Source organism: Trachymyrmex cornetzi, unplaced genomic scaffold (genome assembly GCF_001594075.2).
Source record: "Trachymyrmex cornetzi isolate Tcor2-1 unplaced genomic scaffold, Tcor1.1 scaffold898, whole genome shotgun sequence".
Taxonomy (NCBI): Eukaryota; Metazoa; Arthropoda; class Insecta; order Hymenoptera; family Formicidae; genus Trachymyrmex; species Trachymyrmex cornetzi.
Window position 1 is genome coordinate 72,134 of NW_017300242.1, and position 20,917 is coordinate 93,050.

Below are 20,917 nucleotides of genomic sequence, written 5' to 3' on the forward strand. Positions count from 1 at the left end.
GTCGTTTTAGAGTGTACTCGTTTCCTGCTTGCTTTACTGTTACAGATATGTAGAATTTAAAGGTAACTTTTTTGGAGTGGCTGAAGACGTAAACTTGCGATAAGTACATTATTTTAGATTAGAATGGGATTAGATTCATGATCTGGAACATACAAAGATATAAGCTATTACATTAAATTAGATTATTTTGTATTATGTAGTTAATTTCGATTCGTTGGACTCAAGAATTTTTGTAAAATTATTAATTTTGGATATTTTTAATCTTATTCGAAGAATTTAAGAACTTCTAGTATTAATGTTATTTTTCAATAATATGGATTTTAATTTGACTTTAATTCTATTTGTAAAAGTGTGTTATATATATTAAATAATTTATTAATATAATGTTATAATTTTGAGGATTGATATAATTTCCTTTTTCTTCTTCTTTATGAGATACTTCAATATCTGTAAAAGCCACTCGAATAGAACCGTAGGCAAGGCAATAACAAATGAGAAAATTTGTTTGCACGCTCATTCCAGAAATTCAGACGTAAGTTAAACAATGTCATTTAATATTCTCCAATATATTTTTCGATCATTGGTACATATATCGGGAAACAAGTAGATTTCACTAAGCAGAGAAGATGAAATATTGCATATAATAATGATATCGTGGAAACATGTAACATGTAATCGTCTCTGATCAGATTATCATTTAAAATGAATTTTAACCATAGACTTTTAAAATAAAATGCAGAATATGCTTACATGAAATATCTTATGAAACATCGTAATGCATAATTAATTTCGATTTGTTCAATTTATAAATTCTTTAAAAATTATTACTTTAGTTTAGATATCAAATATTTTTAATTTTTTAAATACCTTTAATATTTTAAATACCTTTAATTTTATTTGAAGAACTTAAGAACTTCCAGTATTAATGTTGTTTTTCGATAATATAGTCTAATTTAGCTCTATAATTTTATTTGTAAAAGTTTAAGCAATTTATTAATATAATGTTGTAATATTGAGAATTGATATAATTTCCTTTTTCTTTTTTTGAAATATTTTATTTAAAAATCATACTTTAACAAATTTAGAATCTATTTTTTTAACAAAAATTTAAACAATTACCGCTTTTCCCTAACGTTGTTTTTTGAAAATAAATATTTTATTAAAATTTCGGTTCAGAATAAATTAGGGTAATGCATATACAGTATGTTAAATAAAGAATAATGTTCCGAAGCGAGTGGGAAGAAAGTGCAAGTGAAACGAGCAGACATATTAAGTCAATCCCAAATTATGCAAATATTTTTGGTGCTTGTATTAATTCATCCTAAGTAACTAAATGCCGGAAATATATCGGAATTTATTGACATCTGTAGAATCGGAGAGTCGGCGCGACAAATTAATGTGCTAATATACGATAGGAATTTGCTTCAAAGACGCCATCAGAGACGAATTTTATTACTGGAGAAAGTGCTTGATTATCGTAAGATCCGTTCGTTTTAAAATACTTCCAATGCTTGTATACATATGATATAATAAACGTAATATGAATTATAACAATTTTTATATAAAGTAGAAAAGAAAAAAAAACAAAAATGTGTGGAGAAGACATAATTGAGTGTTGTTTGTTATTTCGACCGCTACTATTTGAGATGTCAGTCTCAGTTACTGACACAGAGTTTTTTTCTCCTTTATGCAGAGTAATTAGAAGCCTTTCCGCGAATTCAGAAGACAAAAAGATGGTATAGGTACATTTCAACTTCCACAAAATTTTAAATTATTTTTAAAATACTTAATGTATAGAAAATCGAAAAATTGTCAAGAAGACTTAATACGAAAAAGTGCTATATTCTAAAAATAAACTTTAATTTGGCAGTATTATAAAAATTCGGATTAAAATTTCGAATTGAATTAAATTCGGATTGAATTTTGAAATACAATGGATAAATGGGGTTCTAAATATAATACATATAATCACAATGTGAATTGTAACATTATTTAAATTATTTTATTACATAGATTCTCCATCTAAAAAATTTTATAACTATTTTACATAAAATAAAGCAAATATAATAAAGTAGCAGATATATCATCAGTTTAACTTGAACTTTGATGTTAACAATAAAAAGTGTCGGTAACACCTCTTAATATCTTCCGTATATAATTCCTTACAATTAGCACACGCAATTTCTGTTGGAATATTCCCCTCTTTCCGAGCAGAAATTGAATCTCATGGCTAGTTAACCATTAGATAGAAAAATTGTGTCTTAGATAATTGCCGTCTAGTATTTCCGGCTAGTTACTAGCTAGTTATGTAACGCTCACTTCTCCTAGCAGCTGTACAAGAAAAATTAGCTAGTAGCTAGACAAAATATGTTACACAGTCATGGCATGGAAAATCATAGCTAGCTACTAGCTTTGAGGATTTATATTCGCGTTGCGTGCAGCATGTTGAAAAGTGTGCGGGCTTATCTCATGAGCTCGACACTGCAGTTTAAATCATTGTCTTTGCTAAAAGGTTAAGGACCCAGGCTATTAAGAGCAAACTGGTTTCGTGATATTTTTTGTAACATGAAATTCCTTAAGGAATCCACAGTCTTCTTAACTGACAATCCGTCAACGGAGCAATGGCTGACTTAATTTTTTTAGACTGATATATGTATATATCTATATATATTTAAGTTTACATCATATATCAATATATCATATTTTAAACATTTAAATTGTTAGGATTTTTTTAAGAAAGAACACTTATTCTTATTCTGCCCGAAATCATTCCACAAAATTCATGAATAACGTTAATACAAATAAATCAAACTTCCAGTTCGATGTGTAAATACAAATATAAAAGATAGATTTTATCAAGTAACGATAGAACGAAGTGTTAACTTCATGTGAAAACAGCTGATTTGTATTTACGTCTTGAAGCGTCCTAGGTTCAGTTCCCGAGATTTCTATATATTGTCTCTTCAACTCTACTGCTTAAGCCATCAGATTGTTTTTGGGTTGTATTTGTTTTTAATAAATGTAAGAACTAATATACTATAGTACAAATTTAAGTTTCTCTTAAGACAGCAAATGTCTTGGCAGTCACTTAAATTGTACTATGGTGTTTAGTTTTTGTTGCGCATTCGTTCAACTGTGTATCAAATTTCAATGAATCGCAATAACACTGAGAGACCATGTATTTGGTTGAATCTTGAATCAAATAAAATTTAAAAAGAATTTGATTTGATTTCAACCCAACAGGTCTTTCCGTGTTTTTAACAATTATATTATCATATACTTTTTTTTATATCATAAAAAAACAAAAACATTAATATAAGCCTAAGTCCCACTAAACACCAACTAAAATTATAACATAACATTACTGTTATAATTCCAAACTCAATCATGTAACTATTATGTCATCATATATGTGTTATATTTATATTGTTGAACGCAAAATTATAATTCATATTAATGTTATGTCTTATTTAGTTGGTATTCACTGAATGTGAGAGTTATTGATATACAGTGTAAGTAAAAAAATTTATCCTTTACTTCTATTCCGCTAGAACGTGCTACTTTTATTAGCGCGCTTTTATTTCTAAAATTCTGTAGAAACGTGAATTACATGCTAAATGCACGCTGACATCGTCATAAGCGCGTTCTGAATACGGGCTTTTGTTTCTGGTAAGAACATATAAGATAACAGCCATTTGATCAATCTATTACATCAAGTACATACGCTCCTCATTTGATCAACACCACGATTGGTCATACGTAGATCAATGTAGGTTGCTGCAATGGTCACATTCTGCGAACTCGATGCGAATCGAGGATTCTCCTTTTTTCTGTGCATTATTCCGCGTGTCCGTTTACGGATTTCTATGACTAACATGGATTTTCTGCTTCATACATAGTTTTTTTAAACGTTCAAAGTGAGCGAGAATAAGATGATTTAAAAAATAAATAATAAACACACACCCGATAAATATATAGTTTCAATAATTCGTACCTTTTCAAAAACTATCACAATTATAATAAATACATCATAATAAATACGATGGCTGGAAAAAATCCATAAAGAATTTGTAAAAAAACACACATTTTTTGTCAAGAATTTAATTATTATTAATCAATTATTAGTTTATACTTACATTATATTAAATTAAATTTTTTAGTCAATATATATCTATGAATAAAAGATATATAAAACATTCTATACACATAAAACATTCTATCATTAAAAATGTATCTAGACTGAATAAGCTTTTATCTAACATTCTATTGTATCGGCTCTCTTAAATATTTTTAAAATTTACACGATATTACAATACTGCTTATTATTAACAAGACTGCAGGAGCGCAACTTAACATTGCATTATTGTCTGATTCTGTTGTGGAATTTTCTTCTACTTTTTTCGTCGTACTTTCGGTTGTAGATTTTTCAGTAGAACTGGTTACCTTAGTTGTTAAAGATGTATTTTCAGTGGAATTAGTGGTAACAGTATCTTCTTCTGTTGCTAAAATGATATTTTTAATAAGTAATAATGCTGATTATACTGATAGAACTATTAATTATTAATATAAGTAACTATTTATTTTAATATATGTACTGATATAAATAAATTTATATTGATTTATGCTTTATTTATTTATGTTAAAATATTAAAAACAAATACTTATGGTAACTGGTTTAGATGTGGTTTGTTCTTGTCCTTCTTCGCTTTTTAATACAACCGCAGCATTTGCTGTTAATATAAAATTAGCCCATGGAACAGTACCTCTGAAATACGATTTACAAGGTGATTTATAATTCTATCATACACTGAAATTTTTCTTTGATTATGTTTATGCTTCGAAGTAATAAAATTCATTAATTTATTGACTCTAAAAACTTAATGTTACTTTCTTTTTAATAAAGTATATCATATAAGATTCATAAGAAATTTTGTATAAGCTGTTTTATACATTATTTTGCATTAATATTCTGCACAACTTACGTGACGCGAATTGCATTGCTAGAAGCCACAACAATATTTAAAGTATTTTTTAAATTAGCATGAATTGAAATCAGATTAACTTTCTCTTGCCGTAGACCCAAATTAATTACGATAAAATACACTGGATAATTTTTCAAAGACCTAATTATTAATAAAAAAAATGATTAATTTAAAAAATTCTGTTTTGACTGATAAGATATTATCTATTACTATCTATAAATATTGTATATACCAACCTTTTTAACACCAACACGCGATCATTATTTAAACTTGCAAATTCATAATCTCCATTAGTAAAAACTGGCTGTTTCCTTAGAATAGCCAGCTCTTTATACGTTTTCAAATTGCTTCTTTTTCTATTTTGTTGAATTTCTACATTTCTATTAACATAATTAGGATGAATAGGGAGATATATGGTTTCATTTATAGAGAAACCAGCTGAACTTTTGGAATTCCATTGCATGGGAGTTCTAGCTGGATCTCTTGAAAAATATTTGTATTCATTTATGCCTCTGGCACAACCCATGGGATCAATGGTACTATTCCAAAGTATTTTTGTGTCTAACATAGCTATTTCTTCGCCATAATATGTGTATGCTTGTCCAGGCAATAGAAGACTAAGCATGTGAAGGCCGTCGATTCGGTTGAAGCCAATTCTTGAAGCTACTCTTGAATTGTCATGGTTTGATAACTGTGTTTATAAAAGATTGTTAAGTTTGTAAGTAAAGAGAAAATATATTAATCTTTTAAACTAACATTTTTTCTCTTTAAAGTAGGCAAAAATGATATAATCATAAATTAACATATTATATAAAATTTATCTCCGTTTTTATAGCAATTATTATATTATTTAAAATTCTTACCACACAATTAGTTTTGGTGTATTTCGGAAGAAGTTTAAGCCATTTCTCTAAGATGTATTTAATATAAGTAGCATTACTACTGTCACGAATATGTGTGATCAATTTAAAATTGAATGGTGCAATTCCTTTATGCGTATTATTGCCATAATACGCCAATAAATTATCATCAGAAATATCATATGATTCTGCGATTAACAATCTGATGATGTCGTTAAATCGTATTAATTTTAATAATTTATGCACATATACTTATATATATATAATATTATAATGTAATATGTTAATAATATTATTATAAAAGAGAATTAAAGATAAAAAAATCTTTAGATATCATACTTTGATGTGGCGTTATTTCTTGATACCCAGTTATCAATATGTTCACGAAATACATAAAGAAGGGCAGTGCTTTCAGGAAGACCAAAAGTGTAAATATTCCTTCCTACAAAGGATTCATTTCTTAAGGCTTTGTCTTCGAAAAAATAAGGCACTGCATTAATCCGAAAACCATCGACATTTCTTTCTAACCAAAAGTCAAATATATCCTGTTTAAAGAAATGAATTATTTATAAATTATTTTACAAAAAATAAGAATTCAAAATCAGAATTCTAAAATACACGTGTTGATTATATAGTTAATTAAATTTACAATATAATTTTGTTTAAATTAATAATATATGCCGATTAAATAATTAAATTGCTTTTAAATTTGTTTTAAATATTTGAAAGTTACTTAAAAAGTTACAAATTATTATTATGCAAAAAATTTGAATTATATTTCATCTTTTTAAATTTACATTTTACTGTTTAATTCGAACATGAATAAATATTTTAATTTTAAGGCAATCTTTCCTAATTACCATTAATTCCTTAATCACTTTCTCGTTTCTCAAATTAAGATCTGGCTGAGAACTATGAAATTTATGATAGTACCATTGTTGCCTTCCATCGTGCCATGTCCATGCAGAACCATTTACGACGTTGTATGTGCTTATCTGTGCCAAAGATATAAAAAGATATGTTTATTTTATCTAATTTTTTAAATTATTATATATTTATATAAATTATATTTAAATTAAATTTAAAAAATTTATTAATTATATCAAGAAATAATCTCTCTTTTTTTTCTTAAATCCTACATGTAATTGTGTTTTAAAAAAATTTTTAATTATTGACTTTTATAAAGACAATCTAATTAAAAAAAACATTGAACATTACATTTGGAAAAACATAAAAAGCTGAGAAAAATGTACCCAATTATTTGGTGGAACATTTTTGCTGTTTTTATTGATACTACCATTGATCCAGATATAATAATCAGTATACGGCTGAACATTTTTTGCCGACAACTGGAACCATTCGTGCTGATCACTGGAATGATTAGGAATAATATCCAGAATGACTTTCAATCCTAAAAAGATTAATAATAAAATTATAACAAATAAATAGTGAAAAAAAAATTAATATTATTGTATATAAAACATCGAACATATAACATGTATGTATAATAACCAATATTTATGTAAATTATGAAAAATTTCGTGAATGTCTCTTTTGTCGTGAAAAGTTGTAGTATTATAAATTTCTAACTATATATTAAATTATTATTTACTATTTTATACCTCGATTGTGTGCCTCTTGCATCAAATTATCGAAGTCACTTAAATTCCCGAAAAGAGGATCTATGTCCGTATAATTGGAGACATCATATCCTGAATCGATTAATGGTGAAACATAAATAGGATTTAAACAAATCGTTTCAATTCCAAGATCCGTGATATAATCGAGTCGGCTAATGATACCTATAAATAAATTGCATTAATAATATAACTTCACAAACATAATATAATACATGATTAAAAATAATTTAATATATTTATATATTTAATATACATATATTATATATATGTAAATATAAAATATAGTAATATTAATAATACATGAAATATATTAATAGAAAGATATCTTTAATATTTTCTTCAAACTTGTATGTATCTAATAAACGAAAAGTTTTAATATTATTTTAATTTTCTATTAGTAATAACAATAAATTTGTATGACCTACCCTTTAAATCACCCTCACCATCGCCATCACTGTCCTGAAATCCTCTAGGCCAGATTTGATAAATTAATGTGGTTTCCCACCATTCTCTATCTGCAAGCTCCTCATTATCCATTCCATTTGTCCAGAGCACGAGGATACTCATTAATGTAATGTAATGTATAAATGCTAACATCGCGTATTAAGTTGGGTAATGTTTCAATTTGTCTAAAATTTCTTATACCTAAAGCAAAGTGATTATTGTGTTATAAAAATTTGTTGAAAATTAATCAAAATTAATAAATAAAATAGACTCAAGTGATTAAATCTGAAATAATAAGTAATGCCGATATGAGCCAACACAGGATGCTCGAGTGTAATTTAAACGCAATTTATTAAGAAAGTAAATACATGTATACATTTCGACAAAAACTAAAGAAGTACGTAGGGATATTTTTAAATATTAATTTTTTTCTCGAAATGGCAACCATTTTAAAAAAAAAATGCATTTTTGGCTTAAAATTCACGTATAAAAATATTAATTGCAAAAAAAGTTTTCAATATTTAAAAAAAAGCCTACGTACTTCTTTAGTTTTTGACATGTAGATAATGAAAATTCTTTGTATTTTGTTCAGAGTTAAACCGTGTGCCTGAAATCCTACACACCGATTTAAAAAGAGGATTCAGTGAGTGGGTCAATGTGCCGCCATTTTAGACATAAGGCTAATAAAAAAATATTTTTTTAGTTTGTTATATATGTACACTAAAGCCCTCCAAACAGTTTTTGATCACAGATATTCATTTACTAAAAAAAAATTCCCAAACTTGGGTATTACTTTAGAGCCTCAGGGGTGGTCTAACCCCTTAAGTACACTCGAACATCTTGTGTTGGCTCATATCGGCATTACTTATTGTTTTTAAAAATTAATGTTATATATCTCAATATATCGCAATATCTATTATTAAAGAAACTCACATCTGAGATAATAAATCTTGTAATTCCTCTGTTAATTGCACTTCTTGATGATCACAATTAATTTAAATATTTTTCAATATTATAATGTCGTTCTTAACATAGTCCTCTTGTGAATGATGAAAAAATGACGCGTTAAAATTCTGCATAACGTAGATAACTATGTTATCAATATCGCTCTATCCCGATTGAAATCGACTGTTATAATGTAAGGTAGGGATACTTAATGACAGTCAAAAAAAGATAATAGTACTGCAAAATTTCAAAGAAATTAGCACATATTAATTACACAATATAACAAAAAAATAATAGAATTATTAAGTATTAATTACAAATTGATAAAGTAATCTGCTAATTACGACACATAGTTCTCTTCTATATTATAACGTATAATATTTTTATGATAGCGAATAGGACAAAGCTGTGACATTATTATCGAATTGCGCGTGCCAGCAAAATGTGACATGAAAAACTCTTTATGATAATAATCTGATTTACTGATAAAATGATATAATTAATATGATCATCCTTGACTACAACCACTTTTTTTATTTATCGCGATTATTTCAAAAGCATGATCAAATCAAAATACTGATGTAATCGAACAATTTTTTTAAACAGATGACTGGTCAAGAGGAAAAAGAAAGAATAAGAATTATAATTCTCATAACGTTCTATTTCGTAATTATTAGGCAATAACATAACAATACATATATACACGTGTATGTATGTCTACTGGCGAGCAGTATGTATGTTCGCGCTTACACGGTATAAAACTCACAACGTGCGTGTCCTGCGCTTGCTGCCCGCGATGCAGCCGTTAATTAATTGATCATCCTACACCACGTTATGCGTCAATATCTCTAAATTTAGATTGCTTTCTTCCGGCGATAAGTGTCTTGATTCTTGTTAAAAGTCAAGACAGAATACGCAATTTTGTCAGAAAAATTGTTTTGTAATTAGATCAGATTAGATTAGGCGACCTGTATCAGTGACTCATTTATACTGATTATGAATTATGGTACTCGTGGTGTAGGACGATAGCTTCGTTTATTTCCCATTATAAAACAGTTCACTATTAAACTTTAAAAGCAGTTTTACAGTGAAGCGATGTTCACACCGCACGTTTTCACCGTTCATGAAACCACCTTTTAATCTCTTAATTCTAACCTGTAGAACTGTTTTCTAAGGAACACACCGACTATCTTGTACATAATTTATTCTTATCCTTTGATAGATAAAGATCGTCGATGAGATGGACTCCGCAATTGTATACGAAAAGTTTAAAGCATAGTTGGACCAAGTCGATGAACTTTAAGATATTTAACTCTCTCCTGGCACTCTAATGATTACTAGTAAAATACTAGTATCAACATAATATTCAAGACCAGCATATTGCACCAAGTATATATTGTGTATGTATAGTAATACAATCCCGTGAAAGAGAGAGAGAGAGAGAGAGAGAGAGAGAGAGAGGAGGGAGAAAGAGGGATGAGAAGAAAGAGAGGAAAGATGGAAGGAGTAATATAAACATAGAATAAGATGCTGCCTGACGATTTATCTCGTGAAGAGAATAAATGTTCCATGAATATACATTGTTAATTTTAATAAATATTAATAGAAAGTACTAGTTGAATCTTAATGAAAAATAAAAAAAGTAAATCTCAGTATCTCGAATACTAGCATTATAGTATAAAAATGAATAAGATATTAATAATATTTATCTGTTCATTGTGATGATTTAAATACTAGTACCTTACTAGTAAAGTGATAATAATATTTATAACCAAAATAAAGTAATTGTTTTTAAAATAATTATCAGTAAGTACTAGTATCAATTATATTATCAATATCAATACTATTACAGACTTCACACTATTAGTTTTAATGCGACTAGTATTAATATCATTATTTGTACCGGAGAGTGCTAGTAAAGCATTAGTATCAGTGAAATACTAATACTTTAACGTAATATTTAAAACAAGTTTTATGAAATTGGTCCATTTCCGGCTCTAAATCTTTCATATTTTTACTTCTGCAACTTTTATTCCTCCTTCGCAAGGGAGCAATAGTCATAAATATCTTTGTTCGCTAACAATATCGTTTACGTCGTTAGAGACATGTAAAGACAGTAAAGATAGGATGATAGATTGAACAATAGCATAGAGTATGAGGTATCCTTCATACGATAGTATGGAATATAGATTAGTTATAGAATACATACATGCGTTATACATGTCATGTGTAATGTGTGTTATGTGATGTGTGCGCATGCTTGTTTGTATAAGAGAAGGGAAAAGTGAAAGAAGGAAGGAAAGAAGGAGTAAGGAAGAATATGAAGAAAATCTAAATTTCCGGTAAAATGCAGAAATTGTCATGGATAAACTTGATATTTGGAAAACAGTGCGGCCAGCCCCAAAATGACAATATACGAAAACAAAAGATAAAATTATACAAAATTTCGCAATTCTTATAAATTATACTTATAAAAACATTTTCTTTAATTTCCTTAGTATGTCTTTTTTTAATAAATAACTTATTTTAGACAATTCTACCCTTCTTTTTATTTTATATGAAATATTGAAGAAAAGGATGCACTTAGCGTGAATTGCCTGCTAAAAATGTTTTCAAATTGTTGTTAATTAAATGTATTTTTTAAATATCGCAATTTATAACATTTAATTAAAAAATATTATTGGAAAACCTTTATTCAAATTTAATTTTTTCAACTTTTAATGTATTAAAAGGAAATATTGAAAAATACAGAAATTTCGTTGGTATTTAATTTACAAATATGCAAGCAAAATTTTTATACTCGATCTTAAACAAAAATAACATTCAACAATTCATGTGTAATCATAATCATGCATCACTTAATCCTTGGTCCGAAAATTTTTCCGGCTCTTGTTGGTCTTTTTCACGTAGATAAATGACTAATTAATTGGATCAAAGTGAAAACTAGTTTATGTATTGAAAAACTGTAATAGTGTATAATATAATTAGAAAATTGATAGTTTCAATCAGTCATGTGAAATACTTCACTTAAATCGTCGATGTTTCGTTTGCATTTTTACTTTTCATTTTTTATTTAAACTTTTTGCATTTTAACATATACTTATAACAATATAAACTAGTTAATAAAATAAACTAAAAAATGTTATTAGTTAATTACTCAAAATTACTTAGTTTGTTTAATTTATTATTATTTAATTTACGTAATACACACATTTATCTTTTTACTTCTTCTCTTTATATTTTCACGCATACCGATTATATTTAATCGATTTATTTAATTATTCTCTTGAAATATATTCTGGCGCTCAAAATAATAAATAAACGCAAAATTATTGGCTCAAAAAGATATTGAAAAATTATTTTAATATTTATTAAAACATATGACATCTTTTTACAAATAAATATTAAAAGAAACGATATTTATAAATTTTAATACTTGAAAATTGTATGTAAACATAATACTTTTTGTTATTAAAATTGTTTAATTGATTTTATATTTATTATTATATAATTATAATTATCTATTTCTCTGTTTCGATTCTTCTTTTTCGCCATATCGTCTTTCCTTTGTTTCTCTTCAATGATATTTTGTATAATTTGTAATTTAGTTATTCTTTTTTTATATAATATAACGTCTTCTAAAATCATATTTATATAATATGTGTATAATAGCAAAAAGTGCAAACAATTTATTTACTTAAACTTCTACTTCAGACTTTTGTTTTTGTTGTGTTTCTCTACTGGTCCTTATTATGCGTATCGTATTCAATTTTGATTCCACGAACGCTGATTATATTGATATATGTAGATTTTATTAATTAATGTACAAATAAATATTGAAAAATAAATTATTATTAGTTTAATTATATCAGTTATTCATAGAAAATCATTTGATCACCCGTTAAATCATCCTCAAAAATAATACATGAATCATTTCGATTTAATTGCGCCAGAGATAAAAAATATTTTACATGGATCGAAATCTAATAACAGCCAATATAAATAGTTCATAATTCCACATTTATTATGCAATTTGTCACACAAAAACGAACGCTATTTTCACACATGTAAATTATTTAAAAAATTTTTGTATGATTTGAAATACATTAACATATATTATTATTTAATCTCTAAAGTCCATTTTAACTGTTAATTTCCACTTGGAAAGATTTCTCTATGCTTTTAATCAAATTTTTAATATATAATAACGTAGTATCACCGTATTATGTGCTATGATTTATATCACATAATATAATAACATAACAGTGCAATCTTTCAAATCATATAAAAGATTTTGTCTTTAATAGTATGACTTTCTATATGTTTGTGTGACAGAATGTAATTCGTAAAATTGGCCATTTAATCCCGTCACAAAGAATTAATTTTGTATGTGGAGCGAGTGTGAGTGTATATGTTATAATTTTGTGTGTGTAAAACTTATTTATATTTCTAAGTCAATTTTATTTTGGCGGACATACATATCTTAATATACACATAATTATTATATATAAGTTTATAATATATGTATATAACTTTTATATAGCATATAATTTTTAAGTAAACAACACGTATCTATCTCTAACAAAACTAGTCTCTAAAGTATTAAAACTAAGAGTATAAAAAACATACAATATGAAACAACCAACAGCTTCTTAATCAAAGCGGCGAACAGTTGTCTACTGGTCTATATCTACACGGTCATTTTATTCGTTGTTCTCAAAATGCTAGAATTCAACATCTTTGATAAACGGTCATAGTCGGTGCTTATGAATATCGAATACGGGGCTGGCCATGCGTAAATGACAGTCTGTCTTCTATTTTGAATAAGGCATTGGAAATTGATATACAGCTCTATACGGCCTCCGGTTACTTTCTCTATTAATTATTACCTTCCTCCTTATATGTTGTATTGTCAATATTTACATTTACGGATGACCACGCGAAACTACACATATACATAGGCATGATATACTATTTACTCGTCTTTTTGCTCTACATGGTCATGTAATTAAACAAATGTAAATAGCGAGAGACCATTTCATTCTTCTCTTTCTAGTCTCTTTAATCAAGGAGGAAGTAGTAATTAATAGAAAATTGGAAAATAATTAATACGAACGTCGTCTGTAATTCCATAAAATTCGGATTTACATGGAAAAATGACTCAAACCATATAATTCATTTACTTCCCTTGTAGAAAAATACTACTGAACACTAGGAGTATTTTGAGGCACTACTGTACTACAGCACTATTACACTACTGTATGCAGAAAATATGTACGCTATAGACGCAAAATGGACTCGTTTTCCGTAAGGAGAAAATGACGCGAATCCCTATAAATAGGCTCTGAAAATGAAATCCATCACTTACTCTTAGCTTGATCAGAGTGTGCTCGTAGAATCTCTGAAAGTGCTTTTTTTAAAATAAAGTTATTAATAGTTGGTTTCTGTGATGCATATTCATTTCCTGCATTTTGTATCTTGCCGAAACGCGGATATATAGAAGTTCTTACCACTACTCAGCATTTCCGAACACTTCTGCACTACTACAGTAGTGTAGTAGTTCTGTAGTACAGTAGTGCCTCAAAATACTTCTAGTGTTCAATAGTACTTTTCTACAAGGGTATAAATGTATACATATGTATAAATCCAAAATAACTGAAGTTTACTTCATTTTTTCAGACTAATTTAAGTAATTCACACCGTCTTTGCAAATGTCATTTATTAAAAAAATCTTTTTAGGTGATTATAATATCATTTTTATTTGTAATTAAATTTAAATAACAGAAATATCTTTATATATGTATATCAAAATTGCATGTCTTCTACTATGTATATATTTAATAATAATGCATTTGGTTCCAACGTTATTTATTAAAATTACCGAGATAATATTTGCACTGTTTCCTTGCTGCAAAAAGTTACAAATGATTGTTAAGTTGGGATAATTATGAAAATTATCGAAATTGAACTAGAAAATGACACAAAGAAATATAAACTTTGCTATACGAGCAAACCTAATTTATAGTTTGATGTTTAATATTTAATAATTCACAATTGAAAAAAAAAATGTTGTTTTATAAATCCTCTCTAAGTGAGACATAGCTTTAATATTTGTAAAATATTTATATGCCCAGATTTTGCGATTTTTCGAATACGTTGTCATTTATTTCGAAGAGATCTATTAGATTTCAATCACAACTATTTCGACAAGTGACAGCGGAAATTCCCCGGACATTCTCAATATGGAATACAAAACGTTCGGGAATTCTTTTTGACAGAAATTTATAGAAGAGAAAAGAATATATTAGAATGTGGATAAATGTTTAACAGACTCGATTGCGTGTTAATATTTAAATCAATGATACTTCAAATGTTAAATATGTGTGACATTACTCAATAAATATTTAATATAATTATGTTAAGATTAAAATTATTTTAGAATTTAAAACAAAAAGAAGTTGTTTTAGCTACTTTTTTTTATGAATTTTGGGATAAAAGATTATAAATATATTAACGAATGTTATTTTTAAAGAAATTAACGAAAACAGGCTTTTACAAGATGCAAAAATTAAAATAAAAAATATTTTAAAATAATAATTTAAAAGTTAAATATTAATATATAGTTTAAACAATGTAAGATTTTAAATATAAATTTTTTTAAATTATATTTTTCACCTGTAACAATATTATGTTATAGACACTATATTTCAGAGACACCTCTTCTAAATAATTTTATATGAAAAAAATAATTTATATATTAAGTAATGCGATGCAAAATATCGTTAAGTATAGACATAATCAAGAAATAATCAGATGAAACCATTGTAAAATATATTCTTACATTTTGAACAAAGATGTACCTTTGGCAATATATTTTTCATATAAAAATAAAGAAATTAAGAAATTGAGAAATATTTTTATTTTATTGTTTTTTGATAGAAGTAAAAGATTTTGTAAATCTAGTTATGTTTCATTATTTAAAATTAGGTTCGTATCGTTATAACTTAAATTGTTCGAACTTTTTAACCTGAAGATAAATATATCCAAATTTCTGTTTAAATAAAATAATAAAATAAAATTTAACATTGCCGAAAAAGAAACATATAAAATTTAATTGTTGCTATTTCCGATGAATATTATTTTTACTCGAATTTTCCTTCGTATCAAAATTGTTCGAACAGTTTCTACTTCAGACTTTTCAAACACTTTGATCACATCGAATTTGTATGAATCCGTGTCTAATCATTAAACTAAACTATACAATTGAAGGAACCGTTTTTTATAATAATTCTTCAACTTTAACAATTATGCAATAAAGTCATTAATTTTCATTTGTATTCCATTTTATTATACAATTTATTATATGATTAGAGACAACTGGGAAAAGTAAGAATTCAGAACAGCATAGTTCTTCATGTTTCAGAAGGTCAACGTTTTAAGTTGTAACGTTTTATAGTTAACAGTTTATTGCATTCTCGGCGCATTCTGAACCCTTTGATCGGAGTAAATATTTGAAAATAGGGGGATGAAGAAGAGCAACGGGAAGACGGAGGTCGAAATAGACAGGAGAAGAGAGAAGATATCGGATAAATAGAGAGAGATAAACGGTTAAGAAGAGTATGTAGAAAGCTGGAGGAATAGACGGAAATAGAGAGATCGCATATCAAGGTGAATCTTCGTCGACGACGCTCCAACGAACGCTGAGGTACGTGTAGCACTTTTGATTACACTCGATTATTTTCACTTACATTCATCTACCTCCCGGCTTGGCAGCACGAGTGCGATAAAATCAAGTTCAAGCGTCAAATAGAAAGTTCATCGTAAAAATAAGAGCACGACGATTCTCTCGTCTTTTGATCTGTATCACGTAAAATCATAATCACAGCCATAATTCGCTCAGCATAATTAAGAAAACAAGACAGCGTTGGCGGATCCACCGGAGAACATGATTCTCCTTTGGAGTCTGTTTTTTTTAAATATTTATAGCAACAAAAACAATGTGTTTCATAATATTTTTAATAAGTAGGTATTTAATCACAATTTTTATATTCCAAAAATATTTTTTATTTTTTTAAGAAACTCTAGATATAAAGAACACATAGATTTCATTATATTATTCCTTTTTTGTGTTAATATAATTTTAAATAAAACGTTTTATGCATTTAAATAATACTTTTTCGATGTAATAATTTAAATAATAATTTAATATTCTATCTTTTTCCATATTTGATCTCAAAATAATTTCTTTCGTGGCGCGTCAACCCCCCTTAATCTAGATCCGCCAATGCAAGATGGGGCGATTTATCTCTATCTGGAAATCAATTGCGGAAACATCAGAATTCTTTCAACCTACCCTTAAAGAGATTTAAAGAGACGGACGGTTTTTTACTGACGCATATATTACGCATTCCGAATACTCTCTTAGGTTAATCAGAATCGCATATTTGCATCAACGAGCTTACTCATAGATTAATATGGCTGCCGGTAATCGGAACTTTCTCGTTGAACAGCGTTCGATTGATCGAGCAGTCGTGTGACGAAGGTTCGTAGACACGCTCGGAATCCCGTTTATTATTTTATCACTTGAACGCTTTGCTAATGAGTGCCTCTGTGTATATACTGTACGTATAAATATTTATAATACAACTATCGCAAATTGTCGGATTAATAAAATATCTATGTGCCTGTGTGTGTGTTACCCTCATTTTATTTTATAAGCGTTTGTTTTTTTTTTAAGTGGCTTATGTTAGATTTTTTTTTAGATTAATTCCGAGTTTGGTAAATCTAGAACCAAACAAAGTCAGTGTTTTTCATACGGTAAAGAATCAGTTAAGCGTACTGAAATAATTTTGTAATTAACTGCGTTGAACTTATTTTAGAATAAGAATTAAATTATCTTTTGTCATTTTTAATTTATTATAATCGTTTAACATTAAATTAAGCATATTATCTCTTTCTCTTGCTCATTTCTTTGTTTGCCTTTCCTTCTCTCTTTCAAAACCCTTTTTTAAACTATTCTACATGTTATATATTTATAACGTTTATTTCAGGCTCAATTTTTAGTAAACCTGAAAATCGGCCAGTTTAATTTAATTTTGTTCTAAATGTTTTATTCACATTACATAGAACATTTTAAATAATATCAAAAAGCTTTTTTTTAAATTGATTAATAAATAAATAATCCAACATAAAATGAATATTATCAGTTTAAGGCAATAATAAAGAATAATAAAAGTTAGGAAGTTCGTAATGGGAACGTAAAAGGAAGAATCCATCAACAATTTCAGAAGATTTATTAAACTAAAGTCGCCAAACATATAATATTGATATAGTAAATAAAATTTTTTAAAACAAAGTTGAAGTCAATTTGTTTAATAACTATATGGTGGCATCAACTTAACTACTAAAAATTATTAAATATCTTTTCAAAGAAAATGAGGGTTGATGAAACTTGAAAAAACTACATAAAATGATTATTTTTGTATTACAATTAACTACAAAATGGAAAAAATAATTGACAGGTTTAACAATTTTAAAAAGTTGCGGAATTTAACGCCGCTATAGTATTTGAACAATTAACAAAAATATTTAAAAAAATACTTTTGGTAGATGTCGCAATCTATATCGGTTATTTGTCTCAATTTGAATTTCAATCCTGAATTATTCTATAATTGTAACCTTAACATAAACAAATTATTCCAAAATCATTCAGTTACCTATAAATTTTTATTAATTTAAAATAATTGAATTTTGAATTATATTAATTTGCGACAAATACATTTAATTTCTCGGTTTAAGTGTTTTTGTATGTGCAACGTTCGAGTATGTAACTTTTGTAATAAACATTATCTCATACGCCTCAAAGACATTGATATGCCATATAATAATTTATTATACATTTAAATATTTATTGAAGAATTTTTTTTATAATAACTATATATATATATAAATCATAATATAATAAAAAATTAATTAATTTAATTATTAATGTTAAATTAATTTAACATACGATTGCAAAAAATGTTGAGCTAAAATATAATTAATATAAAATTGACTAAACAATTGTTCTAATGGAAGTTTCGCAATATTATAATATCTTCAATTTCGTATCTAATTAATTATTTGATGTAATATCAATATAGACATCGATGTATACGCTAAACATATTAAAATATCAGATCAAACGAGAGCAATTTTCTGAAACATAATAGAAATCTCATATTAAACAAAAAACGAAATACAAAGAAAAAAAAAGATTTTATACCATTTTCCGAACAGATTAACATTAGACGTTTCCCGCGGGCATGTTGGGTTATGATATCATAATCAAAAGATCATATAACTTATAATTTAAATACCATATAAATTGTGATACCATATAAATTCTTTATCTGTTTTATATCTTGAAATAAATGGCTTCCTTTTCCTTCTGCGTTTAATAAAGTAAAACCTTGAAAATAAAAAATTGCAAGCAAAGCTAACTTGTAGTTACTTAATAATAAACATAAGTCGTTATGTTGTATCTGTTAAATATAAATAATGGCATTCTCATAATAAATTAATGTTATTTAAATCCTATATTAATAACATAAGCATAACAAATATAATAAATATATAGCGCATTAAATATAATAAATAAAACTTATAGTTTAAATTTTGGAGAATAATATAATATTTCTTGTAACGTTTATATTGCACCCATAATAAATACATTCTTATATCAATTTATGTGCAATATCTTCGTACCACAAGAAAATTCAATATATAATCTTTTATTTGATGTCATAATCCAATATGATTGGAAAGAAAGAGAGAGAGAGAGAGAGAGAGAGAGAGAGAGAGAGAGAGAGAGAAAGAGAGAAGAAGAGTGGAAGGAAAAAGAGATAAAAGGGAGAGAGGAGGATAAAAGAAGAGAGAGATAGAGAGGATAAGAGAATCCTATCGCGAGCAAATGAGCAGAAGTACGCTTATAATCATTGAATGTTCCGGAAGTAACAATTCGCTCTATTTCTTTCTCGATTACTATAGCTTTTATTTTATAACGCAGAATTAGGTTGTGAGAACTAGGATTAACACTAATCACCATTAGTGCAGTTGATCCGATAGGTGCGCTCGTTCGATTGCTCATCTTCGCGCTTTTATAATACTATGAGCAGCGATCATTAATACGTCCCTTTAAGTTAAGTTGATACTCCTCGTAGGAACAAACTGGTGTAGTGAATTTGTACATACTGAATGCTGCGTAGCAGCCCGTAAGCTTCGTTCAGATGTAATGTCGCCTTTAAAGCGACACGCCATGTAACTTCCGTCATCGTGATCCTCGTCTCAAGATCACAGATAAATTCGTGGTGAATCGTCGGCGGGAGGGTAGGGGAATGGAAACAATTTCTTCTCCTCTAACACGTTTACAAAAGCTGGTTATAAAATGCTAATAATATCCAAATCATGTCAATCTCATGAGGTATTTTCCTACGCTTATGTTCATAGAACATCGCTAAGAACGCCTGTTCAGACGTACCTTGAAATCTCTCTAATCATATGAGATTCATCGTAACAACGATAAACGTAAAATTTAACGTTATAGTTACGAGATTAGTGCTGACTCGTACTCCGAATTCAGTTTGTGATTTTGAAGCGATATATTATTGGGAGTCATTCATTGAAAAAAAATGTAATAAATTTTATTATTTGTTTGAATAGTACTATTAAATATTTACTAAATGTAAACACGTATCTATTGATACAAAAACCATTAGTTTAAGTACCACTTTTTTAATTGAGTAAATATTTATTTACTGTAAATAAATATTTAGTTAGTGCTATTAAAACAAATATTTATTAAAACTTAGTAAATTTTTTCAATGTTCCGTTTAAAGTTTAAACGCATGTCGGGATAATAATCCTGCCTGATAATAATCCTCATAACTGTTGTATAACCGGTTACCTCGCGTTGAGTGCGATCCTCGATCAAAGGCAGTGTGAGCCAATAGTTAATCTCAATCTTGATGAGGACTTTACATTTCTTCTTTAAAAATAACACACCGCG

General features: G+C 27.4%; 1 protein-coding gene across 1 annotated transcript; it reads right to left on the minus strand.

Moving 5' to 3' along the window:
- Window positions 1-4,290: 4,290 nt before the first annotated feature.
- On the minus strand, window positions 4,291-8,917 carry LOC108769342 (alpha-glucosidase). The gene is made up of 11 exons (XM_018520256.1): window positions 8,860-8,917; window positions 7,908-8,127; window positions 7,465-7,644; window positions 7,096-7,253; window positions 6,703-6,837; window positions 6,182-6,387; window positions 5,846-6,044; window positions 5,219-5,673; window positions 4,983-5,123; window positions 4,662-4,765; window positions 4,291-4,493 (listed from the first exon to the last, which is right to left on the minus strand). The coding sequence occupies exons 2-11, from the start codon at window positions 8,077-8,079 to the stop codon at window positions 4,291-4,293; spliced, it is 1,953 nt and encodes a 650-aa protein (XP_018375758.1). The 5' UTR covers window positions 8,080-8,127; window positions 8,860-8,917.
- Window positions 8,918-20,917: the final 12,000 nt, after the last annotated feature.